General features: G+C 50.1%; 1 protein-coding gene across 1 annotated transcript; it reads left to right on the top strand.

The window, feature by feature from the left end:
* Positions 1-5,947: 5,947 nt before the first annotated feature.
* Positions 5,948-11,780, top strand: Neil1 (nei like DNA glycosylase 1). Its single transcript, XM_055621954.1, is given in 11 exon segments — positions 5,948-6,173; positions 7,309-7,641; positions 7,643-7,764; positions 9,350-9,469; positions 9,557-9,620; positions 9,796-9,895; positions 10,277-10,404; positions 10,777-10,804; positions 10,964-11,025; positions 11,199-11,361; positions 11,496-11,780. Coding segments are annotated over 10 exon segments (1,137 nt in total). The 5' UTR covers positions 5,948-6,173; positions 7,309-7,329; the 3' UTR covers positions 11,534-11,780.
* Positions 11,781-12,112: the final 332 nt, after the last annotated feature.

Genomic DNA, 12,112 nt, shown 5'->3' with positions numbered 1-12,112 from the left:
TATGAGCCTTGTTTTCTGTTGTTGCTGCTTGCTTGCTTTTGTTGTTGTTGTTTGAGACAGGAGTCCTGAGGCCAAGCTGGACTCCAAATTGGTATCTGCCTGAGGTTGATCTTAAACCCTTAATCCTCCTGCCTCTACTTCTTGAGTTCTGAGATTACAGTCATGCACCATTGCCATAGCTAGGGTTTCATTGCTGTGAGGAGACACTGTGACCATGACAACTCTTCTAAAGGAAAACTTTTCATTGAGGCTGGCTTATAGTTCCCAAGGGTTAGTCCATTATCATAGCAGAGAGCATGGCACTGTGCAGGCAGGCGTCGTGCTAAAGGAGCTGAGACTTCTACATCTTGATGCAGAGGCAGCAGCAGGAGACTGTCACACTAGGCAGTCTAGTATGCATATGAGACCTCAAAGCCTGCCCCATAATGACACACTTCCTCCAGCAAGGCCACACCTACTCAACAGTGCCATGCCTTATGAGCCAAGCATTCAAACACATGAGTCTGTGGGGGCCAAACCTATTCCAAACACCACAACCACCTTGCCTGACTTATATGGTGCTGGCAACAAACCCAGGACTTGATGCATGTCAGGCAAGCTCTTTACCAACTGAGCTACATCTCCAGAGAGGCCAGGTGACATTCTGACCTCCCTGTCCAGCACTTCTCAGTAAGGGGACTGAGGACCAGAATGAACAGTGTGTCTATAGATAAGCAAGTTGGGGTGCTACCTCTGTCTTGTGATCCTCCTTGTCCTCCCCTTTCTGTGCAGTCCTTGTCTTCAGGCTTGCAGCAAGCACGTGACACTGATGCCAGAGCCTAGAGTAAAGAAAGCTTTTCCTTCCTGTCATTGCTAGGAAGAGGAGTCCAGGCCTGAATGCCTCATTAGCAAGAGGTTGGGTACTGCAAACTAAATATTTGCATTTCCACACACATTCTGAAGCTGCATCTAGAAGGGCCACATGAAGGTGCAGAGAGTTGGTGGATGCTTACAAGCCAGGAAACCTCCTCACAGAAACTTGGACCTGCCTGCACCTGGATGTTTGGCCTCTTGAACTACAGAATTGAAGAATGTGTCTATTCAGTCAGGTGTTTTATTGTAGCACCTAAACTAAGACCCATAGTCTCCCAAAATGGTAATAGGCTAGCCAGTGCTCCTTGAAAAAAAAAAAAAAAAGTGAGGAAGCTGTGAGAAGCCAACCAATCTCACTACTCAGAGGGAGATAATTTGAGTATCAGAATAAGCTAACACTGAGGCAGGAGGTTCTGCCTCAACCTGTAACCCTAATGAGCCTGACTCAGCCTGGCTATAGAGCGAGACATTGTCTTTCAAAAGGGGGAAAGGGGAGCTGGAGAAATGACTCAGTGGTTAAGGCTAACTAACTGCTCTTCCAGAGGTCCTAACTTCAATTCCCAGCGCTTCCACAGGTCCTAAGTTCAATTCCCAGCACCCACATGGTGGCTCACAGCCATCCATATGGGATTCGATGTTCTCTTCTGGCATGCAGGCTCTATATGCAGACAGAGCACTCATATACATAAATATACAGAAGTAGATCTTTTTTTAAAAGCGGGGGGGGGGGGAGAGAAATCCCATGAAAAGTTCTCAGATGTGTCTACAGCTTGTCCCCCGACAGCACCCCTCCTGTGTCACACGGGGTCCTGGGTGCCTCTGCTTTTGCTCTTGGGACAGTGCATTGGAATTTTGTTATTTGTTTGTCCCTTTGACCAGCCTAAGATGTTTGGGGAGTACTTAGGGAACGCACTAAGCATTTGCCCAGAATGGCTTCAGCCTCCAGCACTAAGAAGAAAAAGCGAGGGGGTGGTGATTTCCAATTCAATATCTCTGTGGCCTTTTAGCCAAGCAAGTAGCTCACATTCCTAATCTCAGTACTTGAGAGAATGATAAGAGGATAGCCATGAGTTTGAGGTTAGCCTGAGCTACATGGTGAGTTCAAGGCTAGCCTGCACAACTTAAAACAAACAAACAAACTGTTCTCTCAATTTTTTTTAAAGGCTGGTGATAATAGCTCAGGGATAGAGAGTTTGCCCAGCATTTCATGAGGCCCTGGGTTCAATCTTCACTACAAATAAGCAAAAATCATTGAGTATAGTGGATGTTTTTATGTCTTTAAAAACTCAGGTATGTTATATAAACATGCTTTTGTTTTAATCCCAGACGTAGGATATGGGGCTGCTTTTTAGTTTGTCCATAGCTGTTAACTATGGTCATGCCAGCTGCAAATAGCTTAATTCTGGGGACTCTGAGAGGGGTAAGGACAGCTGCTGCTCTTCCCGCTGCTGTGTTTGCTATTGCTGGTTTGCTGGTCTCCAGGATGGCTGGACTTTCCCCAAGTAACTACGTCTCTTAACAGCAGGAAGTAGTTAAAGAAAACTAACTATGCTTTCTCTCCTCCCACTGACCTTCTTTCTCTCCTACCTAGTATTGGGGGTTTGGAAGGTATTAGGATAGATAAGGGTTAGAAGGGAGATAGTGGTATAAGGACCCCATTAAAATAGCTAAAATAAAGATGCCTGGGCTGGAGAGATGGCGCGGTGGTTAAGAGCACTTTCTGCTCTTCCTAGAGGTCCTGAGTTCAATTCCCAGCAACGACATGGTGGCTCACAACCATGTATACTGGGATCTGATGCCCTCTTCTGGCAGGCAGGTGTACATGCAGATAAGGCCCTCACACATAAAAAATAAGTAAATCTTTTCTAAAACGACCCCTACAGTTGATTGTGGCAAATTATCAAGAGTTTGAAACCTTTGGATGAAATGTTGATTAGGGGTCCTGTGAGACAGTTCAGTGAGTTACCTGCCTCCAAGCTTGGCAACCTGAGTTTAATCCCTAAGGAAGAATGGACTCCAGAAAACTGTCCGCTGACCTTCACAGATGTACGCACTCCAGGGCACATAAACCCCCACCCCTGTAGTAGAAGTTATGGTGTCTTAAAAACTCAGTTATGTTATATAAACATGTTTGTCTTAATTCCAGGTGTAGACTATGGGGCTGCTTTAGATTGTCCACAGCAGCAGACTGTTTACCTGTGTGGGGTCGGAGGATGGTGTGATCTTTGCCAGCTGCTGATAGTTTAATTCTGAAGACTCTGGAGAGGGAAAAAAATGCCAGAGCCCGGAGAGAGACAGGGGTCCTCCAAGAAAGAGAAAGAAGGCTGATGCAGACCCCTGCTGCTCCTGGTTGCTGTTGATGCAGTTTGATGGGAAGTCAGAGATATCCTGAAACGAAGATTGCACTTGCCCCAAGGATCCTAACCAACAGGAAGTGGCTAAAGAAAACTGCTCCTCCCTCCCCCCCCACTAACCTTTTTCTCCCACCTGGTATTGGGGTGATGGAAGGGATTGGGGTGTAGAAAGATACAAAATACCACAATAAAATAAAATAGTTAAACACACTCCCACGTGGTAAAAAGCAATTTCAAAAAGTTATACTGGGAAGCCAGGTATTGGTGGCGCCCACCTTCAGTCTCAGGACTCAGAAGAAAGAGACAAGTGGATCCCTGAGTTCAAAGCCAGCCTTGTCTACATACTGAGGAGAGCCAGGGCTAACACAGAGAAACCTTGTCTTGAAAAACCAAAAACTGAAAGAAAAAAAAAGTTAGGTCCATACCATCAAGCTCAGCACTCCTGAAAGAGGCAGGTGAATCTCTTGTGAGTTCAAAGAGAGTCTGGTCTACAGAGCCAGTTCCAGGAAAGCCAGGGCTACATAATGAAACCCTCTCTTAAAAAAAAAAAAATTTAAATGTTGATGTGAACATGGATATTTGCATGGTGCTGAAAAACAATCACTCATATATCCAGATGTCCTGCAGGTGCTAACTGCGTAAACAAAGAGAGTATTTGGCTTTCAAGAGGAACGAGCTACTGAGTATAACAGCACAAGCAAATCTGCTGATAAAATATACTCCCTAAATTGTGATAAGAACAGTTAACATGGGACAAGATGGCTCGGGGATAAAGGCATTTGCTTTTTGGTCCTGGAAACCCATGTTTAAATAGACAGACAGACAGACAGACAGGGTGAGCAGGATGTATTAGCCCCTTATGTGGGTGCTGTAAACCAAACTTGGTCATGATCTTTTGTCATGGCAAGAGAAAGATAACTAAAACCACTGTGCTTGGCTTGGGTGTGAGAAGAGCCGTGAGTGCTTTTAACCACTGAGCTATCTCTCTAGCCCTGACATACATGCCACATGTTTTAAAAATCTAGGTATCCACAGATGGACATTGAGATGGTTTCCTCTTTGTGGCTGGGAGAATGCTTTCATGAATATTATCACCTGAGTGTGGAGAGCAGTTGTATAAAGATGCAGCACACACCTTTAATCCCAGCAGAGGCAGGTGGAGCTCTGTGAGTTTGAGGCCAGCCTGGTCTACACAGCAAGTTTCAGGTTGGCCAGGGCTATATAGTGAGACCTTGCCTTGGGGGGGGTGGGGAGAGGAAGAAGAAGAAAGAAAGCAAAGAAAAAGAAATTAAACAAAATGCAAAAACCCCTCAAACTTAAGGGCTTGGAAAGATGGGGAGCTGGCTCAGGAGATAAGAGCATTTTCTGCTCTTTCAGAGGACTGGACTGGTTCTGTTTCCTACCACCCACAGTGAACCACAATCATCTATAGTTCCAGGGATCTGGTGCCTTCTTCTGGCCTCAGAGTGCACCAGACAGGCACAAGGAGTACATACACACATGCAGGCAAACATATAAGATAAAATATAAATCTTTTAAAAAACACACTCAAGCCAGGTGTAAGTGATCGTCTAGGTTACTTTCCTATTTCTTCGACAAAACACTATGACCAAGGCACCTTAATAGAAGAGTTTGTTGGGGCTTACAGTTTCAGCGAGTGAGTTCACGACCGTTATGTCCAGGTGCATGCCATCTGGAAGGTAGGCATGGCACTGGTCAGCAGCTGAGAGCTTACATGTTGAGACACAAGAAGGAGGCAGAGAGAGAGTGTTCACTGGGGATGGTTTGGGCTTTTGAAACCTCAAAATCCACCCCCAATGACACAACTTCTATAACAAGGCCACACCTCCCAATTTTTCCAGAACAGTTCCTCCAAGTGGGGACCAAATATTCAAAAACATAAAGTTATGGAGGTCGTTCTCATTCAAAGCACCACAGTGGCCTACACCCATTATAACCCCAATTCTTACTGGGGAGGCAGTGGAAAGAAGATTAGAAGAAGCTGGGGGCCGGTTTGAGGTCCAGGCCAATCAGGAATACGAAGCAAGACCCTCTCTTTAACCTTCCTCACCCAAAAATAAAACTGATAAGTAAATAAATGGATAATTGGAGATCGAGAAAAAGATATAGTATGGAGAAGGGTAAATCAGGCCTGTGGGTCATGCCAGGTAAATACAAAGCGCCGGGCGGGAGCTTTCCTTCTCCTCTATACTTCTTAATCCTTCTACTTCCACCCCCAGCTCAGGCCTAACAACAATTCTCTCTCCTCCTGTCCTCACCTACCCCACCCCCAAGCGCCCACCCCTGGCCACAGCCACACAGGACAACTTCCTCAAGTTCTGTTCCTGCACTTTGAATTGGTCCGTTGTGCCTGGCAAGAAGGTCTACACTTCTTGTGACTGAGGCTGTGGCAGTCAGACCAAGCTTTTGCGCCTACCTAACTCCTGACTCGACCTATGGCTGCCACAGACAGAAGCCCGTGTCCTTGCCGGATGCGCTTGCCACTCGGCAGGCGGTGCTGATGTTGTTTATATGCTATGGCTGACTGCACTGACGGCCATTTGGGGTCCCCAGGGACTGTTTGTCGTGCACCTGTGTCTTGCACAGAGCTGCAGGTGGCTCTACACAGTGCTGTTTCCGGCCTGCGGTGTCAACCCTGGCCAGGCTAACTGGTGGCTTCAACTGCAGACACAGCTGCGATTCCCGGCACCGTTCTGACCGCGGCTCCGCTCTCCGTAAGACGGGTTCTCTCGCCACCTCCCGGCGACGCGACTCCCGGAGCTTGCTGCACAGCCGGGGTTTCCGTAATTAAGGAACTCCAGTCCAGACTGCGCCGCCTTCCTGAGGAACTACACTTCCCAGCGGGTGCCAGAGCGACTGTGTCATCTCTCTGCGTTCCCTGAGGTTCTGCACGCGCTAGGATTAACCCCTTAGTGGCTGCAGCCTGAAGTTGAGCAGCCGGCTCAGGTATCCAGCTTGGATGGGGGCCATACAGATCTTCAATGGAGCTGAGGAGCTAAAGGATCTGGGAGCCTAGGGGAGGAGGCAGGAAACCCAAGATTTTAGTGGGGGGAGGGAGGGTTTGTGCCATAGAAAGCTCCGCCTCCTCACAAAACTAGGGCTCTAAAGGTTTGAACCGAACCCAGTTTGGTGCCAAGCCTGAAAAGGGTCTGTCTGTTTTACGTAAACCGTGTCTTCCCGACACGTACCTTCTCCTCAGACCCGGCAAGTAGAAAAGCCGGGGTGCGGGCAAAGAACTAGAGCCCGGTCCTTCCTGGCACCCCCACTATATCCGCCCCTCCCCAACCCTGGGGTCTGTGAGAACCGGGCTGTGCACAGACCAGCATTCCCTCCTAGTTTCCTGTCCTGGCTGGGAGGGAACGGCTCCCTTCTGGCTGGGCGGTGGTGGCAGGCTAGATCAATCGCTGCTGGCCCAAAACGCATCTGAGTTTCTAGCTTCATTGATGTTAGACAGTTTCAGAGCCGGTCTAAGATGTGGTTGATGGGGGCTGGAGAGATGGCTCAATGGTTAAGAGCACTGTCTGCTCTTCCAGAGGTCCTGAGTTCAATTCCCAGCAACCACATGGTGGCTTACAACCATCTATACCCTTAACTGCTCTCTTCTAGCATGCAGGTGCACATGCAGATAAAGCACTAATATAAATACATAAAATAAATAAATAAATGAAATCTTAAGATGTGGTTGATGAATGATCAGAGCTTTTTGCCCCTGAGGTGCCAGCAGGTAGAGGCCAGAACAGATGGTGAGAACCTTTGAACTTTGGGAGCTCCTAAGTCAAGATATGGATAGGGGAGAAAGAAAGGCTCCTTCAAACTTCCCACTGTGTGTCGGGTGGGGGATAGTAAGGGCAGAGTCCTGGAGATGGGGAGGTACTGGTTTGTAGGTGGATGGGAGAAGCCCGTGGAAAGAAAGCATTAGTGAGCCACTTCGGCTCCCGTACCCAGTACTTGGGATGGCTGAAGGGGCTGTGAGGAGGTCCGCATTTTCTTGCTCCTCCTAGACTTTTCCTCTGTAAAACCTTGATGATAATTCCTACCTAACAAGACATTTTGTGGCACACCCGTTCTCTTCCTACTCCAGGGCCCAGCCTGCTCCTTCAGAATGCCAGAGGGCCCGGAGCTGCACCTGGCCAGCCTCTTTGTGAATGAGTCGTGTAAGGGGCTGGTGTTTGGCGGCTGTGTGGAGAAGTCCTCTGTCAGCCGAAACCCCGAGGTGCCTTTTGAGAGCACGGCCTACCACATCTCAGCTTTAGCCAGGGGCAAGGAGCTGCGCCTGACACTGAGCCCCCTGCCTGGGGCCCAGCCCCCTCAGAAGCCACTGTCCCTTGTCTTCCGCTTTGGTATGTCTGGATCCTTCCAGCTGGTGCCTGCAGATGCGCTGCCACCCCACGCCCATCTACGTTTTTACACGGCCCCCCCCTGGCCCCCGGCTGGCCCTTTGCTTCGTAGACATCCGCCGCTTTGGCCGCTGGGACTCTGGCGGTGAATGGCAGCCAGGCCGGGGGCCCTGTGTCTTGCTGGAGTATGAACGGTTCAGGTAGGACTGATATGTGGGGTACCAGGCCAACAAAAAACAAATGCTAGCTCCTACCAACCCTCCGTCCCTCATCTATTGAGATGGCATCTTGGCAGGCAAACCCAAGGAAGGCAGCCCAAAGGAAGAACAGCCCAAGGTCTGAGGACACAGAAACAGCATTAGAGCTGTGCTACAGCCCAGCACCCCACTTTCCTTCCTGGTGGCCCCAGGCCATCAAGGAAGGTAGCAGGCTTTCACAGTAATTAAGAAACAGGCCTGCACAGTGGGGAAAGGACAGCCTCTTGGCTGACTCGGGTTTTGGTAGTCACTCACATTCTCCCTGCTCCTGTCTATGTCCTGGGGTTTCCTCTGTGACTGTCCCTGTTATCAGTACTCAACTCTAAAGAGACAGTAAGATTCTCTGCTCTGAGACAGGCCTTATAGGGTCCAGCAGTGGGCAAGGTGAGTGTGGTCCCTCCACCCTCCAGGGGGGACCAGGAGACCTTTGGCCAAGGATGGGGAGCACATGAGGCTGGTCGTCTAGGGAAGTGTTCTTCGAGCTGAGATCTGGATGATGGAGACTGAGGCAGCTTTGTAAGCCATGTTGACAAGCACCGAAGGGTACAAGCTGGGGTGGACCCGGCATGTTTTCATTTTCCTTCCTGGAAAATGAGCCCTAGTCTTTGGTATCACAGAAACAGTTGGCTCCTGGCTTGCCTGTAGCCCTGGGTTATTTTTGCCTCATCGTTCCTGAAGCGTTGGAGGCCATAGGCTGCTTGCCTGCTGTTCTGTTGCATCTCTTGATAGACCTCAAAGGGGTTTTCACAGTCCTCCAGCTGGGTACCTTCCGGGGGAGGGGTCAGCACCACACAGAAGCGTCTACTCTTTTTCAGTCTTAGAACTCCTCCTTACACTCACTCATGCCTACCACCCAGTAAGTCCTTCATACTTTGAGGGAGTGAGGACAAGTTGAGAGACTATTTCATTCTATTCCAGGATGACCTGGTATTTGCTACATACTCATGGTGGTAGGGTTACTGTCTCAGCCTTCCCAGTGTTGGGTCACACACACACACACACACATCAGCTAGCTGTCATGCTAGCCTAGGTGACAAGGGTATGGGTAGACTCTGGTGTCTTTGCCTTAGCTCATCATGTGTGTGGAGGGGCTGTGAACCACATTGAAGGTCTTGCCAAGCCTAGAGGGGAAGTCCATTGCCTTCGGTGTGTGAGGCAGGATGAGTACCCTGAGCTGACACCTGAGCATGTGTGTGTGTGTGCAGGGTCTTATTGTGTAGCCCTGCCTGGCCTGGGATTAGCTATGTCAGTAAGGCTGGCTCCAAACTTGCCTCTCTTCTTCTGTCTCAGCCTCCCAAGTGTTGGGATTACAGGTGTGAATCACCATGCCTGGCTGAACATGTTTTTGATTCTTTAACAATAAACTTAAGTTTTTTGTTTTTCCCACTTAAGAAAGGAAAACAGAGGCACCTGAGACCAGAGGGAGCTAGGATGGTTTCTCCTTGCACTCAGGAAGAGACTTCCCAGTCCTTCTTCCCTATCCTAGGATGTGGGATGGGTCTCATGCATCTAGCCTGTGTCCCTCCAGGGAGAACGTACTTCGGAACCTATCAGACAACGCCTTTGACCGGCCCATCTGTGAGGCCTTGTTGGACCAGAGGTTCTTCAATGGCATTGGCAACTATCTTCGGGCAGAGATCTTGTACCGGTCAGCAGGCAGGCTGTGGGTACCAGGGCTGCGGTGGGGCGAGGCTGACCACATCCATTGCCTAACCTGGGTCCTTCCCAATTCCAGGCTCAAGATCCCCCCTTTTGAGAAGGCCCGCACAGTTCTGGAGGCCCTGCAGCAGTGCCGGCTGGTGAGGACAGAATGCAAGCCCGCGTGTGCTAGCTGTCACGCTAGCCTGGGTGACAAGGGCACGGGGAGACACCATGTGTGTGGAGGGGCTTGGAGGGGAAGTCCATCGCCTTGGGTGTGTGAGGCAGGGTGACTACTCAGGGTTCACACTTTGTTGACGCCCACACCCCCTTCAGAGCCCAGAGCTGACCCTGAGCCAGAAGATTAAGGCCAAACTGCAGAACCCAGACCTGCTAGAACTGTGTCACTTGGTGCCCAAGGAAGTGGTTCAGCTGGGTGAGGCCTGGAGTGGGGAGGTGTGTATGGGTGGGGGAGGCGCAAGATGGCCCATGGTCTCTGCTTCAGCCTCTGTGAGATTCTGGGCAGCTGTCCTCTTGGCTTGAGGGATGGGAGTTTCCTAAACAGACCAGGTCTCTTGGCAAGTTTCCATTTCCCACAGCCTCCTCTGCAGCAGGTGGGGCAAGGATTCACCACTTGCTGACGGAGAGGCTAGGACCCAGAGTGGAGAGATACCAGCCTAGTCACAGCGGGAGGAGGTGGTGTGGCCCAGCTCAGTCCATCAGTGTCTTTAGCTGAGGTCTGAGCCAGTTTGATCCAGGCTCCCTGTTCTGCCCATCCCATCTCTCCTCACCTCTGACTGGTCCCTCTGTCCCTCAGGGGGCAAAGGCTACGGGCCAGAGCGTGGAGAGGAGGCTTTCGCTGCCTTTAGAGCCTGGCTGCGGTGCTATGGCATGCCAGGCATGAGTTCTCTTCGAGACCGGCACGGCCGTACCATCTGGTTCCAGGTTTGAGCCCTACTCATATAAACAAATGGAGACCCCAGAGAAGCTGCTGGGGTAGAGATGACCTGAGCCTATGGAGGCCCCCCCAAGGGTCACATTGTTCCCAAGTGTCTAGTTCTCCAATGTGACGTCCTTCTCCTTTAAGCCCCAGGGTCCAAGCCAATAGAACAGCTCAAGACAGCTGGTGTGTGTATGTGAGTGTGTATGTGTGTGTGTGAGAGAGAGGCAGACAGAGTCAGAGAGGGAGACAGAGACAGCGAGAGAGGGAGACAGAGAGGGGGAGAGAGAGAGAGAGGATATGGCCTTGCCACTCCAAGGAAAACTGTCCTTTCACCAGACCAGGTTGATTCCAGAATTGTCATCATTCCATTTTAGGGTGATCCCGGACCCTTGGCACCCAAAGGTAAGAAGCTCTTAATGTAAGAGACAAAGAGCTGGAAGGACCCCACAGGCCTTGCACAGCCATCCTCCCATCCCTCTTCAACCTTGGAGTCACCCAGAATTAAGTCTAGAGAGGGGCTGAAGCCCGAGGGCTCTTTAACTCCAGTACAACATCCTACAGGGGACAGATCCCGAACAAAGAAGTCACAGAAAACACAGCTGGGAGCTGAGGACAGAAAAGAGGTAGGACTGCCAGTCCCTGCCTCCTCTGCCCAGCTCCCCTCCTCAGGCCAGGCTCCTGGCAAGCTGTCTTCCTCTACCAGGGGAGTGCTGGAGCATGTAGAGAATGCCAGTAGTGGATCCTAATGAACTCGTGAACTGCTAGAAACCTAGTAAGGACCATGTTCTCTATCCAGGACCTTCCACTTTCAAGCAAGTCCATTTCCAGGACTCAGAGGGCCAGGAAACACCCTCCTAAGAGTATAGCTCAACAGCCTAACGGGATCAGCCTCCAACAAAACTCGGGAACCCCTACAGCCCTTGAGAAAGGAAAGAGAAGGGGGCGACAGGCAACCACAGGTAAACAAACACTTTTCAACGTCCTCATTGAGCTGGAAAGAGGGAGCCCACAGTGGTTCTTTGGGGAGGATGGGAGGTGACAGAGGGTGACCAGAGAGGACACACAATCCCTACCTCACCTGCTCTTCCCACAGGTCGCCGCAGACCCCGAAAGAGTAAGGCTGATACCTAATCCAGAGAGGCTGGGATCTTCAGCCTCATAGATGGAGGTCTCCTTGCTTGGTACTCGCTCCCCTGTTGCCTTGCTATGAATCTAGGGGCATGTCTGAATCCCTACACACAGTATTTGTAGGGCTGTATGCCCTAGGCCCTGTGATTTTTCCTGCACAACTGTTTCTTGAGATAGGGTCTCATACATCCTAGGCTGGCCTTGAGCTCATATGTACCTGAATATGACATTAAACTCCTGATTGATCTTCCTGCCTTTATTCCCATAGTTGCTGAGTCTACAGGTGTGAGCCCCCACACCCCGATAAATGATTTGTTACTGTTTGTTTTTTCTAGACAGGATCTCTGTGTCCAGGATCTGGCTGTCCTGGAACTCGCTCTGTAGTCCAGGCTAATGTAGAACTCACAGAGATCCACTTGCCTCTGCCTCCCAAGGACTGGGATTAAATGTGTGCACCACCACTGCCCAGTTTATGATACTTGTAAATGTACGTCACCTTTGACATTTTTTCTAAAGCACAAGTGAAACCATTAACAAACTAGTAAATGTGACTTTCTTGGCACTTCTTGGCCTGGCTACATA

The sequence above is a fragment of the Psammomys obesus genome, unplaced genomic scaffold, assembly GCF_907164565.1.
Source record: "Psammomys obesus unplaced genomic scaffold, mPsaObe1.curated_primary_1811, whole genome shotgun sequence".
Taxonomy (NCBI): Eukaryota; Metazoa; Chordata; class Mammalia; order Rodentia; family Muridae; genus Psammomys; species Psammomys obesus.
The sequence above is the reverse complement of the archived record's forward strand: the minus strand, read 5'-3'. Positions and strand labels throughout refer to the sequence as shown.